The 12,877-nt window shown below is 43.7% G+C and overlaps 1 protein-coding gene across 1 annotated transcript in view; it reads right to left on the bottom strand.

The window, feature by feature from the left end:
• Positions 1 to 12,877, bottom strand: part of TG (thyroglobulin) — a 279,014-nt gene that overhangs the window by 216,531 nt on the left and 49,606 nt on the right. The window contains exons 21-22 of the mRNA XM_054499133.2: positions 8,736 to 8,885; positions 4,764 to 4,934 (exon numbers count right to left, since the gene is read on the bottom strand). Of these exons, the coding sequence (XP_054355108.2) occupies positions 4,764 to 4,934; positions 8,736 to 8,885 (321 nt within the window). The remainder of the gene's footprint in view (positions 1 to 4,763; positions 4,935 to 8,735; positions 8,886 to 12,877) is intronic.

Below are 12,877 nucleotides of genomic sequence, written 5' to 3'. Positions count from 1 at the left end.
GACTTATGTACAACCTCAAAGGCACATGAGTATTGGTTTTTTGCAAACATAATTATAAACATATATACAAGCACTAATTATGTACATCCATTGCTTTATTTAAAAAGACTTATATCTAGATTGGTTTTCATCAAGTCAATAAATTCAAGGCCATCCAAAGTGATCTTTTCTCAGCTTTCATAATAAGTGCAGAAAAAAATGTTTATTCCTTTTGGGATTGGGTTGAGAGAAGTGAGCATTAATAACATGCTCGGCCAGGCGCGGTGGCTCAGGCCTGTGATCCCAGCATGCACTAAGCCTTCAAAAGTGTGTTGATAGAGAAAAGAATTCTGATTTTACAGACTGGCCCATCCATGTTAATTGCTGAAGTTGCCAATTTCATGTGCTCTGCCCACACTCAGCCCTTCCTCGCTCATCTCTTTTTTTATTTTTATACCCTTTAGTAGCTCATTTGTAGAGACTGCAAGCTCCAGTCCAGCAAATGCCATGTTATATTCATCACAGTGTCCCTAAGTCTTGATTGGTACAGACCAGATGCTCAAAATATTCTAGGAGACTCAATAAAATTTGAAAGGTCTTTCAGTTTCTAATTAAATTCTGCCAAAGATACAGTAAATTTAGCACTTCAGTAGAGAATCTGCTGGTTTTCAGAAAAGGGACACCTTGGAGACAGAGATCTTCACATTTCAGGATTCTGTGAAGAAGCTCATGGCCAAGCAGAACAAACAATCCATGAACCAATTTGCCAATGCATTATGCCAACGGAGTCAGTTTGCAGATTTATACATTCTTTGGTATAATTTCCCATTTATCCAATTTATACTTAATGGCTATTTACAAATGTCTTAAGGAAAGCATAAAATGTTAATATTGAAGCACAGTATATATTAATATTTCATCATATTTTTTTCATAGTTTATTGTGGCTACTTAGGTTCCCATCTCCTTCCAGGGCAAAGACAATATTCTGATCATATTTGAACCCTCACTAGCCAGAATAGTAACTGAGACACTACTTTCCTGTATATTGAATGGATGGAGGGAGCGAGGGAGGGAGGATATGAGGAAAGGAGGGATAGCCAAATGAATGACTAGCAACATCATCACAACACCAGGAAACCAGGAGACAACATTATGATGGCACAATTCCAATGTCAGGTGTACACCTCTGTTCAGGCACTTGATGTGGTATATGAAATCTTCAGCATAGGTCGACAAAGATCAGAATTAGGAAAATGAACCTAAAGTTAAAGGGAAGATGAACTGGAAATATTTCCAGTGAGCAAGGTGGAAATATTTTTACTAACTCTGCAAGTAAACAAAGGAAACAGAAGATCAAAGGGAGTGCTAGGAAGCTGCAGCAGGAGAGATTTCAGAGAGAGGCAGCAGGCAGTCGGGGAGAGGCATCAACTCGGGAGTGAGCCCTCAGCTCGAGTCCCAATGCCACCACCAGCTCTGTGTCCTTGGACACCTTGCAACCTCTGAGAGTTTCAGTTTTCTGGTTGTGAGGACTAAATAATATAGCATGGAATGGTATACGGTATATGGTAACCACTCAGTAAGTGCTAAGTCCCTCTGTCCCCTGCAGAACACCTTGCCTAAGTCTCAGGGCTTGTAAAGCCCTCAGTTGACCACAGGAATTGAGGTGGTGGAAGAATCTCCTTCCCTGAAGACCTTTAGGAAATAGTTTCAAAGAATCCCATACAACTAGAGAGATTTGTTCATTCTGTCAAAGAGTACCTATGGCCCTGGAATAGAAGAAGAAATAAGACACAATTCTAGCCCCAAAGGAACATATGGTCTAATGAGGTTAGAGCCCAGAGGGAAGGCTGGGATACTGCAAATAGTGCTTTATCCCAAGAGCAATGAAGAAACACTGAAGAGTTTTAAGGGGCATTGCATAAGCAGAATCTCCTTTTAAATAACAGCTCTAGAAGCATCATAGAAAAACTGTTGGACTGAAGCAAGAAGATGAGTTAGGTGGGTATGGCAGTACCATGTAGGTAAGAGCAGAGGCCTGAACAAAGGAAGTGGCAAGAGAGCTGAGGAAGGAGCAAATTCCTCTCAGTTAGGTACCTGTCTGGGGAGGTATAAGTCCCTTGCTTAAGGACCTAGCCTCAAGGACAAAGCCTTAAACATTTTACTCCCAAAGAGAAAGTTCCTCTCAAAGGCAATTCTGAGAAGAGATGTGTTGACATCCCAGTGAGGGCCCAGCTTAGTGGCACAGAAATCCCCGGGCATATCCAGAAAGGGAAACTTAAGCTCAGAGCTTTGCATAAGAAGCCAAAGATGCTGAAGCTCTATCTGGAGGCTATTCAGAAGCCAGCGCCTCAGGGAGGCATCATCAAAGTTGTCAAAGCTCAGCTGTGACTCCTGAGCAATTCTGGTGTCACTGATTAAACCACTCTTTCTGCCCTGAACACTGGGCAGAATACACCATTAAATGCCCTACAAACTGCATAAGACAATCCTCAAGGCCAAGCCATTGACAGAGATGCAAAGAGAGCTCAGAGCACGTAAGACAATAATCCCAGGACTGACGGTGATCACCAGGGCCGCAGGGCAAGTTGTATCATCTAAGGACACAGTCTCCTTCATTTGTGAAGCATCTGGCTAACTGATCTCTCAAAGCACTTTCCTGCTATACTTCCCCTGTTTTTTCTGCCCAAGAAGATGGGTGTTGGGAAAAAAAATAAGACTTTCATTGGATTTGCAATTTATTCAAGAATACACACACACACACACACACACACACACACACACACACACACTCCTTAGGACTTGTTAGCTCTTCACTAGAGAAGGGAAATGATTGCTCTGAGAATTAGAAAATGAAAATTTCTCACTTGGATTTTCACTAATGTTTTATTCCATGAGCTGTACCAGCTTCCCTGGAGGACAGGTAGGCTATGCATGTATATGTGTGTGTATGTGAGGATATGTTTATTGAGGAAGCAGGTAAATCTAGGTGGAAACAGATTGGTGGAATGAAGAATACAAAGGTTTGGTAGTTCGACATACACCAATTCAAATTCTAGGTATATTCTATCCTAACTATGGAACCAAGAGAAGTGCTTAGACATTCTTTGCCTCAGTTTCCTCAGCTAAAATATTGGCAATAATATCTACCTTTTAGGACTACCATGGATTCAAATTTGATAAACACATAAAACACCTGGCACACAGTAAGCCCGTGTATGTTAGGCCCTCTCCTTACACAGAAATACTAAGAGACTGGCTTGCTTGGGCTTGTCAAGTGTGCAAAGGTTAGCCACAAGACCTCAAGCAGAGGCAGGTGGCTCCAGGGAAAGGTGGAACAGGGTCATAAAGACTGAGAAGATATCAGGATTAAGGGACCTTGCAGACTATTTCAGCCTCCCTCCAAGTTTAACAGATGGGGAAACAGGGAAAATACTGTTTCTGAGCCTTCTTATTCTGAGACGTTTATTACCTCTGGTAGGTAATGCCATTGCTAAGGCACTCAACGGTGGAAACCGATGTCTCCATTTTACAGACGAAGAAACTGCTGAGGGTAAGTGACTTGCCTAAGACTACACAGCCAGTAAAGACACCATTGGGATTAAACTACTTCTGATCCCACAGGACATACTCTTCTCTTCTGTTCCTCTGGTTCCCATCACACTATATATTGTAGCATATCTGATGGTTCACCTGGGACTTTCCCATCCAGTATCTCACTGAGGAACTGTACATGGTACAGGGTAGAGCTCAATACATATTTGTTGACATTACAGGTTCATGTTGATTCTCAGGAAAGAGACTGAAAGCCACTGGGGAGACTGAGGATCAGAGGGATTGAGCAACTTGCTCTAGATCACCCAGCAATTAAGATATGAAACAAGGCCTGGCACACAAGTCTTCTACAACAGAAGTCCCCAACCCCTGGGCCATAGACTGGTACCAGTCCATGGCCTGTTAGGAACTGGGCCACGCAACAAGAGGTGAGCATTGGGAGAGTGACTATTACTGCCTGAGCTCCGCCTCCTGTCAGATCAGTGGCAGCATTAGATTCTCACAGGAGTGCAAACCCTATCGTGAACTGTGCATGTGAGGGATCTAGGTTGCATGCTCCTTTGAGAATCTAATGCCTGATGATCTGCCACTGTCTCCCATCACCCCCAAATGGGACCATCTAGTTGCAGGGAAAAAAGCTTAGGGCTCCCACTGATTCTACGTTATGGTGAATTGTATAATTATTTCATTATATATTACAATGCACTAATAACAGAAATAAAATGCACAATAGATGCAATGTGTTTGAATCATCCTGAAACCATCCCCACCCTGCCACCCCTGGTCTGTGGAAAAATTGTCTTCCATGAAACTGATCCTTGATGCCAAAAAGATTGGGGACTGCTGCTCTACAACGTCCTACTGAGGAAGAAATGCTGACTAGATTAGTGAAGGCAAGCTGCCTAGAAGAATGGAGGCCTCCACAGATCTTTTAATATAAAAATTCATCTCTTGTGCATGCTGAAGTACTTAGAAGTAAGGGTTCCTGATATCTGGAATTTACATACCAAATGATTCCAAAAAAGAGAGAGTGAAATGTTAACAATTTTTGGATCTAGGTGATGGATATTTGTTCATTTTATGGCTCTTCCAACTTCTACACAGATTAAAATTTTTCAAAACAAAAAGTTGGAGACAAACGCACCTCCAGCTTCTCTCCCTTTCTAAAAAGCCCTTGAGACTACTCTCCAGTCCCCAGGAACCACGACTGATTTCACCCCCAGCACCTACTCAAACACTGTGAGTCCTCAAGTGGGGCCTCTGTTTCCCACCATGGCAGCCTCCGCCCCTCGCCGTCCACACAGAAGGCTTTCCCACTGCCCCCGTCCCTCTGGCTGGCTCGATACTGGCCATTCTGGTCACATTGCAGGCCTGCTTCGTTCCTCTGACAGTCAGTGACACCTAGAACCAATAGATTGACATAGTCATCAATAATGGGCCTCTGGAATCCCCTGACTCCTACTCCCAGGCTCTCGGTCATTGACAAGGTGTCCAAGTCACACATCTAACTCAGACATTCCAGCTTAAAACTCTTCAGTGTCCCCACTGTTCTGATCAATAAGGCCCCTGTGATTTGGCCGCCACCCACCCTAAGTTCTGCACACATAGCCCATGCTTCACACACCACCTGCTTCATTCCATGCCCTGAATACACCAATCTCTCTGATACCATTTACTCCGACACAGGCTTTGCTCATCTGGGCCCTCTCCTGGCCCACAGCTCCCCCAGTCTTTGCTGCATGAACTCTCCACCACTCACCTGTTTTCATCCCAATTCTCATTGTCTCAGGAAAGCCTTCCTACTATGGTCTAAATCTATGGGTGCCACCTGCAAAAATTCACATGTGGAAACCCAGTGCCCAGTGTGACAGTATTAGCAGTTGGTGCCTTTGGGAGATGATTAGATCATGAGAGTGGAACACTCATGAATGAGATTTGTACCCTTTAAAAGAGGCCCAAGGGGGCTCATTTGTTCCTTCCAGCATGTGAGGGCACAGTGAGAAGGCACCATCTGTGATACCTTTATCAGACACCAAATCTGCTGACACCTTGATCTTGGACTTCCCAGCCTCCAGAACTGTGAGAAATAAATTTCTGCTGTTTATAAGCCACCCAGTTTATGGTATTTTCTTATAGCAGCTCAAATGGACTAAGACATCTCTGGACGTCCCAGCCCAGTCAGGCCCAAATGTTACACACTATCCCAGGGACCCACACCTCTCCTTCACACTGTTACAATTCCCATTTTTCTGTGTGAATGAACAATTGATGACTGCTTGCCTCCCACTGGATAGACGTTCTAGAAAGGCACAGACCAGGTATGGTTTTGCTCATTATTGTATCCAAATGCCTTGCTCAGTGTCTGACCCACAAAACAAGCTTCCTCCCAAAATCAATAAATGCTAGTCAAATCCATGGATGAATACCTCTATATCCATGTTCAAGCTGTTTCTTCTTCCTAGAAGGCCTTTCTCCACTGGGCCCCCTAGCTAATGTCCCCTTGTCCTTCAAGACCTCTCACAAGCTGCTATAACAGTATCTAACATGTACCTCCATTATACTATTCATTACATCACATGGATATGCTCACATGTTTCTTTTCCCTGTCAGACTCTAAACTCCTTGAGGACAGGGACTTTATCATTACTTGTTTTATTAAATATATACCCACTATACACTTGGCAGAAAGCAGGTACTCAATAAATTTTGGATGAATAATATTAAAAGGGAATGCCTTTGTTTGGTTCTCCAGGTCTGGGAAGGAGGTGAAAGATAATATTTTATGGCCGCCCAGAGATTTCATAACATCTGAGTTTCTATATTTCCAGACTATTGGTTATGTGATTCACCATTGATTAATAAGAGCTTTTTTGTGGGAGGTTACAAAGGCCATTTTTAAATAGAATACTTTGCATGTCATGCATGCTATACATGAGCTAATACATCAATAAACAAACAAACAAGTAAATGAAGAGCTACTTCTGCTGAAAAGTTATCAGCAGAACCTCAAACATGGTCCAGTGAACCAGCTAAGTTACAAAATGTAGGAGAAAAGTATAAGTAAGATCAATAATAGAGACCTGAACTATGTAGAGGAGTTGGGATTCTAAAAGCTAACCTAACACCAAAAGGAAATCAAAGAAATATTGTAATCTGGCATTATTTAAAACTTGGCAGACTCTTCTGCCCTGTGCTTCTCTTCAGTACAATTCCATCTAAGAACACAGGCCTGGTAATTCAATGCGAGTTAATGAGTCATAGAGAAGTTTCTTAGGTATGAACAGATCCTTAGCACAGACTCCAACCTTGATCCTAGAGAACCATTCACTAAAATCTGTTTCACTGCTCAGGGAGGATGTTTGGGATAATGGCAACAATGATTCAATACAGCTCTCTACTACTGCATGAAAATGCAATCAATGCTCACCCCCAAAATGGGTGGGGAATAAATGCTTATTGTTTATGCTAAACATTTTGATTCCACTTTGCTACAGACTGATTGTTTATGTCCCTCCCCTACCAAATTTATATATGGAAGCTCTAATCCCCTGTGTGATGGTATTTGGAGGTGAGGCCTTTGGAAAGTAACTAGGTTTAGCTGAGGCCATGAGGGTGCAGCCCCCGTGATGTGGTTAATGCCCTTAGAAAGAGAAGGACAGGAGATTTTTCTTTCTCTTTCTCTGTGTATGTACTAAGCAAAAGCCATGTGAGGACATAAACAGGAAGAGAGCCTTCAACAAGAACCCAATCATATGGGCACCCTGACCTCAGACTTCCAGCCTGTAGAACTGTGTGAAATAAATGTGTTGTTTAGGCAACCCAGTGTATGGTAATTTGCAATAGCAGCCTGACCTAAGACATCCTTTATTACCACCCTGTGAGTGAGTTATCATTGGCTCCATCTGATACATGAGGGAGTTGACATTCAGAAGAGGAAGGTAGCTTGGTCCAGGTGCCAGTAAGAAGGGAGAGTGGCGATCAAACCTGGTCTGGCTGGTGCAAGCCTCAACCTGTGTCCTCTATTCCCTGCCATTTCTGTCATATCCCCTCCTTAAACAAGGCTCAGCACACTACATTAATCTTCTTTTAAGAAAGTGCTTCTCTGGTATTTTGATAGCACTTCAAGTCATCTCAAACTACAAGTACTCAAGTCACTGTGTACAAACTGAGGGTGATGCCCAGATGTCAAGGACACTCTATTTTCCCAGTGAAGAGTTTATTCTCCAGGAAGAATGCCAGACTCTCAGCCTATAAAATTCCTTTTACTTTTATTTTATCGGAATTACTGTTCTATTATTACTGCTTTCCTGACCAGGAAACTTCCCTGAGCAAAGAAAGTATCTTGATCTTTTCTGATGACTTGTTTTAAAAATTCTAGAAATTATTTAGATTGTAAGCACAACAGTTTCCTTCACATTGACACAGTTTCAGACTAACAAGAAGAGATGCACAACAAGGCAAGTTAGGGGTCCTTGCTAGGAAAAAAACCCAACGATACCCAGAGGACTATTAAGTAAGTAGGTCGAGTGAAATCACGTGACATATAGGAAGGCCACACGTACATACAGTCCTGGCAAATTCATGCAGCAGAAAAGGAAGATGAGCTACATAGCAGTAATGACTATAGGTGGAAAATATCTTCCATTTTTCAATCTGATAAGGTTGACTTACAAAAATCAGAAGTTTCAGAACTAGATAAAACCAAGATCAAAGACCAGTTACATCATCCATTAGCTGAGTGACTTTGACTAACTTTCTTTTCTTGGAGTCTTAGCTTTCTTATCTGTAAAAGTTGGGCTACTAATATTGGAAGAGGTATTGGGAGCATTGAATGAGGCAACACAGGTAAAATGCCTGGCCCAGAGCCTGGCAGTGGGTAAGTATTCAAAGATGGCAGCCCCTTTGATTATTATGTTGTGTACCCAATAGTTCTTACAGGTAGGCAATTTTGCTCTCCCTGCCATTTCCACCCAAGAGACATTTGGCAATGTCTGGAGACATGTTTGGCTGTCACAACTTAGGGAGGGGTGCTACTGGCATCTGAGAGCTAATGATGCTACTAAATAGCCTACCAAGCACAGGCCAACCCTGCACAAAGAATTATCTGTCCCAAAATGTCAATAGTGCAGAGATTGGGAAACCCTGTTGTGTTCCATTTCATTGCAGGGCTTCTCTTTCAAAGAAGCACCCCACAGAACTTACAGTGAGTCTGGCTGAAAGCTCCGGCAGAAATGGTCATTCTGCCCACAGGACATGGGACACAGGCCAAGCTCCCTGCCTGTTCTTGGTAGAATCCAACAGGACAAGGAATGCATTCCTCATCTTCGGAATAGCTTCCTTCAGGACACTTAACTAGAAAAAAAACAAACAGAGAAATGATGTTAAAAATCAAGACACATGCTTCACAGTTACAATCCCAGAACACACAGGGTAAAGAAAATCCTCAAACCAGTTCAAGAGCTCATTCATTTAACAAATGTCCACTGAGAACCTACTGTGTGTCAGACTCTAAGAAGCAGGGAAGCAGCTGTGAAGAAGTCAGGCGAGCTTCCTGCTGTCCAGGAAGTGACATGCTTGTAGGAGATGAGAGGGTCAGACAGGGATTTCAAATATGGGTAAAATAAAGACGGGGGTTGTTTTACTTTGTTTCTGGGTTCAGAGTTGTGTTCTTGAGAGTCTGCCAAATAACTTCCAGAATAAGTGAGCTTTTACCCAGCAAAAGGTGGAAGCTAAAATCCCGCTCACTACTGGCAGCCCTTAGTCTATCGCCCTGTTACATATGTTAATACATCACTCCCATGGAAAGTCTGTATTTTATCGCCATTTCACAGTTGAGAAAGCTGAGCCTCAGACATCCATGCATGACTTCCTTGTATGCTTTTCAGCAAAGGGCAGTGGGAAATTAAATTATAGAATATGCCAAGCACAGTGCAGATATTTTAATCTGTTTTTCTTACAACCCTATGAGGGAGTTATCATCTCCATATAAGAGTAGAGAGAACTGAGGTTCAAGGTTAGGGTTGGCCAAGCAGTGAGGTGTCAGAGGTGAGATTTGAGCCCCATTCATTCATCTCCAAACCAAAGTCTTTGTTCCTTCCACCAATCCAGCCACCTCCCTCTGGCAGAGAAGTCAGTACCAATGAGTGGGACGTGCTGAGATGGAGCCAATGTTGATTTAACAACTACTATCTCTGGTCTACATGTGTAGTTGGCATTTCTGAGTAAATTAGAAACTCGAGCCACATCTTGGAAACTGAACAGTGTGTTTTTTGGTCTGCCCAGAGCAATTAATATCCTCCCTCCGAGAGTGGAGTTTCGTTACTTCTATGAGTCAAGTTGGTGATGATTATCTCTAGCATTTCAACCCCAGAACTGTGGCCTTTTTTCAAGTGGCCTCCAAATTCACCGCTGAAGGAAAACAAAAGCCTTTCGGCCAGCCTGCATTGCCCAGCCTCCAAAAGCCTAGGTGCGGGCAACTAGCAGAAATGAGAGAGCTAGAACTTTACTTCCGCTGCAAACCCCACAGGTCCCAGACTCTTGTCTGCGCTCAGGGAATGCACACGCTGTTTCCTCCCACCGGTTCTCTCCGTCTCTGACGTCAAGTCTTTTCCACCCAAAAGAGCACGTTTCTAAGTCAGAATGAGACCACGGCTGCCTTACTGTCAACCTTCCCTCGGGAGAAGGGGCTCTCTCAAGACCATTGGGTCCACTGCCACCAATAGGTGCTGACCCTCAGTTAAATCCCTCGAAATCACTGGAAAATCCTTTAGCCTCAGACCCCTCCTTCATATTAAGCTGGTGCAAAAGTAATTGTGGTTTTTGCAATTAAAAAAAAAAAAAAATTGCAAAAACCGTAATTACTTTTGCACCAGCCTAATAAAATAAGACAGTTAAACCTATTTGAGTTTGAGAGTCTCACAGAGCTTTAGGGCCAGGCCACCCCTCCTGCCAACCCTTGTCCACAAACCCCCCCAACAGTGACAGCTGCATTTCTGCTGAAGAAAGACATCTGTGAGGAACCGTAAATGTCCTTCAACCCTTCGGAAGGTGGCTCAAACCCACACCTGGTCCTCTCTTTCTCCAGCTTAAAGTCCTTCCATGATCCCATCTCCAGCCCACTCCCCTTGCTGTGCTCCGAGGCCTCTCCTAGCCTGTCCCTGTCTCTCTGGCCCCACCTCCTGTCACGTTCCCCACATACCCCATTCCCCAGCTGTACAAATTATGAGCACTGTTTCCAAAGAGTCAGCAACTTCTTGACTCCCTGCATTTATACCAATTTTCTGGAATGTTCTTCTTCACTTTAGCACCCTCAGCACAGGTATACACACACACACACACATATACGTGCACAAACATGCACTACCTTCTGTCTGCTCTTGTCTGAGCAACGATTCCTCCTCAGCTTTCAAGATTTCTGCCAGCATTTCCTATCCCAGCACACCTGCCCTGACCACCCTGGCTGTGATGTAACAGGCTTCTTCACAGGATGATCCAGCTGAATACTCACTGACCTCTCCCCAGCCAGGCTGTGAGTGCCTTGAGAGTGGAGCTTTGTTTTTTGCCTCCCTTAGTGTGTAAGATGGCATATAATATTTTGAAAGTCTGGATGGATGACAGGAAAGAAGTAAAAAAGGAAGTAAGGGAACGAAGGAAGGAAGGAAGGAAGGAAGGAAGGAAGGAGGGAGGGAGGGAGGGAGAGAGGGAGGGAAAGAAGGAAGGAAGGAAGGAAAGAAGAAAGGAAGGAAGGAAGGTAGGCAGGCAGGCAGGCATAATTGGTTCAGGAAAAAAAAAATCCATAGGGAACCAGCTCTATTAGAAGAAATTATAGTGAATGAGTGAAAGTTAATATCATCTAGAATGGAATATGAAAAATATAGACAATTTCTCTGTTATTCTCCTTCATAAACTAATCTGCTATGAAGGCTGCCAGCAGGTAATTTCAAGGAGAAGCCATATGGCTGGCCTTGAGGCAAGAGGGTGAACAAAACTGACTCCATCAGGCCTGCAAATAAGGTCTCTGCTCCCTGGCCATCACCAATTCCCTGGATCAAGGCTGCTGTGCCTACATGAGTCATGAGCGATAGACTTTCCTACTGGACCTCTGAGTCACTGCCCTCTGAGGGGGCCATCCTGATTAGCCCTCCTCCAGGATGACACAGAGAATCCTGCTTTATTGCCACAGGACAGTGCTCTGCCTTGTAACATCAAGGCTGTGTCCCAGATATGTTTTCAAGAGAAAAGTGCCAATAAGAATAGATACAAGAATGAGAGGGTGTGATTTCACCAAGAACCTCCTTGTTGAGAAGGGAGACATGTGATGCAGAGGACAGAACAAAGAACTTGGAGGCAGACAGAGTTGGATTTAGATCTCAGCACTGCCAATTTTCACAACAAACCATTTGCCAACAGTTTATTAAGTGCTGTGCTCTGCATTATTTCATGCTATCTAAACAACAATAGGTATTACCCCATGCAATAAGTATTATTATCCCAATTTTTCAGAAGATGTCTAGTGAGAATAATGGACTTTCTCCAGGATCCACAATGAGAAAGTGTTGGAGCTAGGACTCGAACCCGGGTCCACCTGACTTCACAGAGCAGTTTCCTGAAGTTGTATAGCACTATAGGCCCCTCGGTTCCTCGTCCATTAGACAGAATTAATAACACCTGAGTCTCTGGACAGTAAAATGTTAGTAAGGCCACACAAATATCAAAAACTCAGTAAGGGGCAGGTACTAGAACTGATGCTGAAGAAAATTCAGGGCTTTTGTTACTGCTTTTGAGACTTCCATTCTGGATCTTTCCAACCCTTTGGAGTAAGAGGATGGGGCTATGTGGTGTGATTGACAAGTCTTTGTGAGTCAGCTAAAGGCTGCAGCAGCTGGAAGATAGAGTGTAGGTTTATCTAGAGCAAGACTGGCAAACCACAGCCCATGAGCCAAATTCAGCTCATCTTCTGTCTTGGTAAATAAAGTTTTATTAGAACACAGCCATATGTTTCTCCCCACAATGGCTGAGTTGAGTCACTGAGACAGAGACCGTATGGCCCCCAATGCCTAAAACATTGCCATCTGGCCCTTTACAGGAAAGGTTTGCTGAGTCCTGTTTCAGCCCAGGTGTGCCCTGGGCAAGGTCTCCCATGCAGTCTCTTCCCTGCGTCCCATCCTGTGGCTCCCACAGGGTCCCTCGGAAGCCCCGTGCCCTGACACCAGCTGCTGATTCCCAGGCCCTACTCTTTCCTCTTCAGGCAAAGTTGAGCTGAGCGGCCCCTCCCATCATTCTTGTTGACAGGAACTAATAATTGAGCTTCCTAGAAGGAATCTTGAAACCAAGTTTCTTGGCCA

The sequence above is a fragment of the Pongo pygmaeus genome, chromosome 7 (genome assembly GCF_028885625.2).
Source record: "Pongo pygmaeus isolate AG05252 chromosome 7, NHGRI_mPonPyg2-v2.0_pri, whole genome shotgun sequence".
NCBI lineage: Eukaryota > Metazoa > Chordata > Mammalia > Primates > Hominidae > Pongo > Pongo pygmaeus.
The sequence above is the reverse complement of the archived record's forward strand: the minus strand, read 5'-3'. Positions and strand labels throughout refer to the sequence as shown.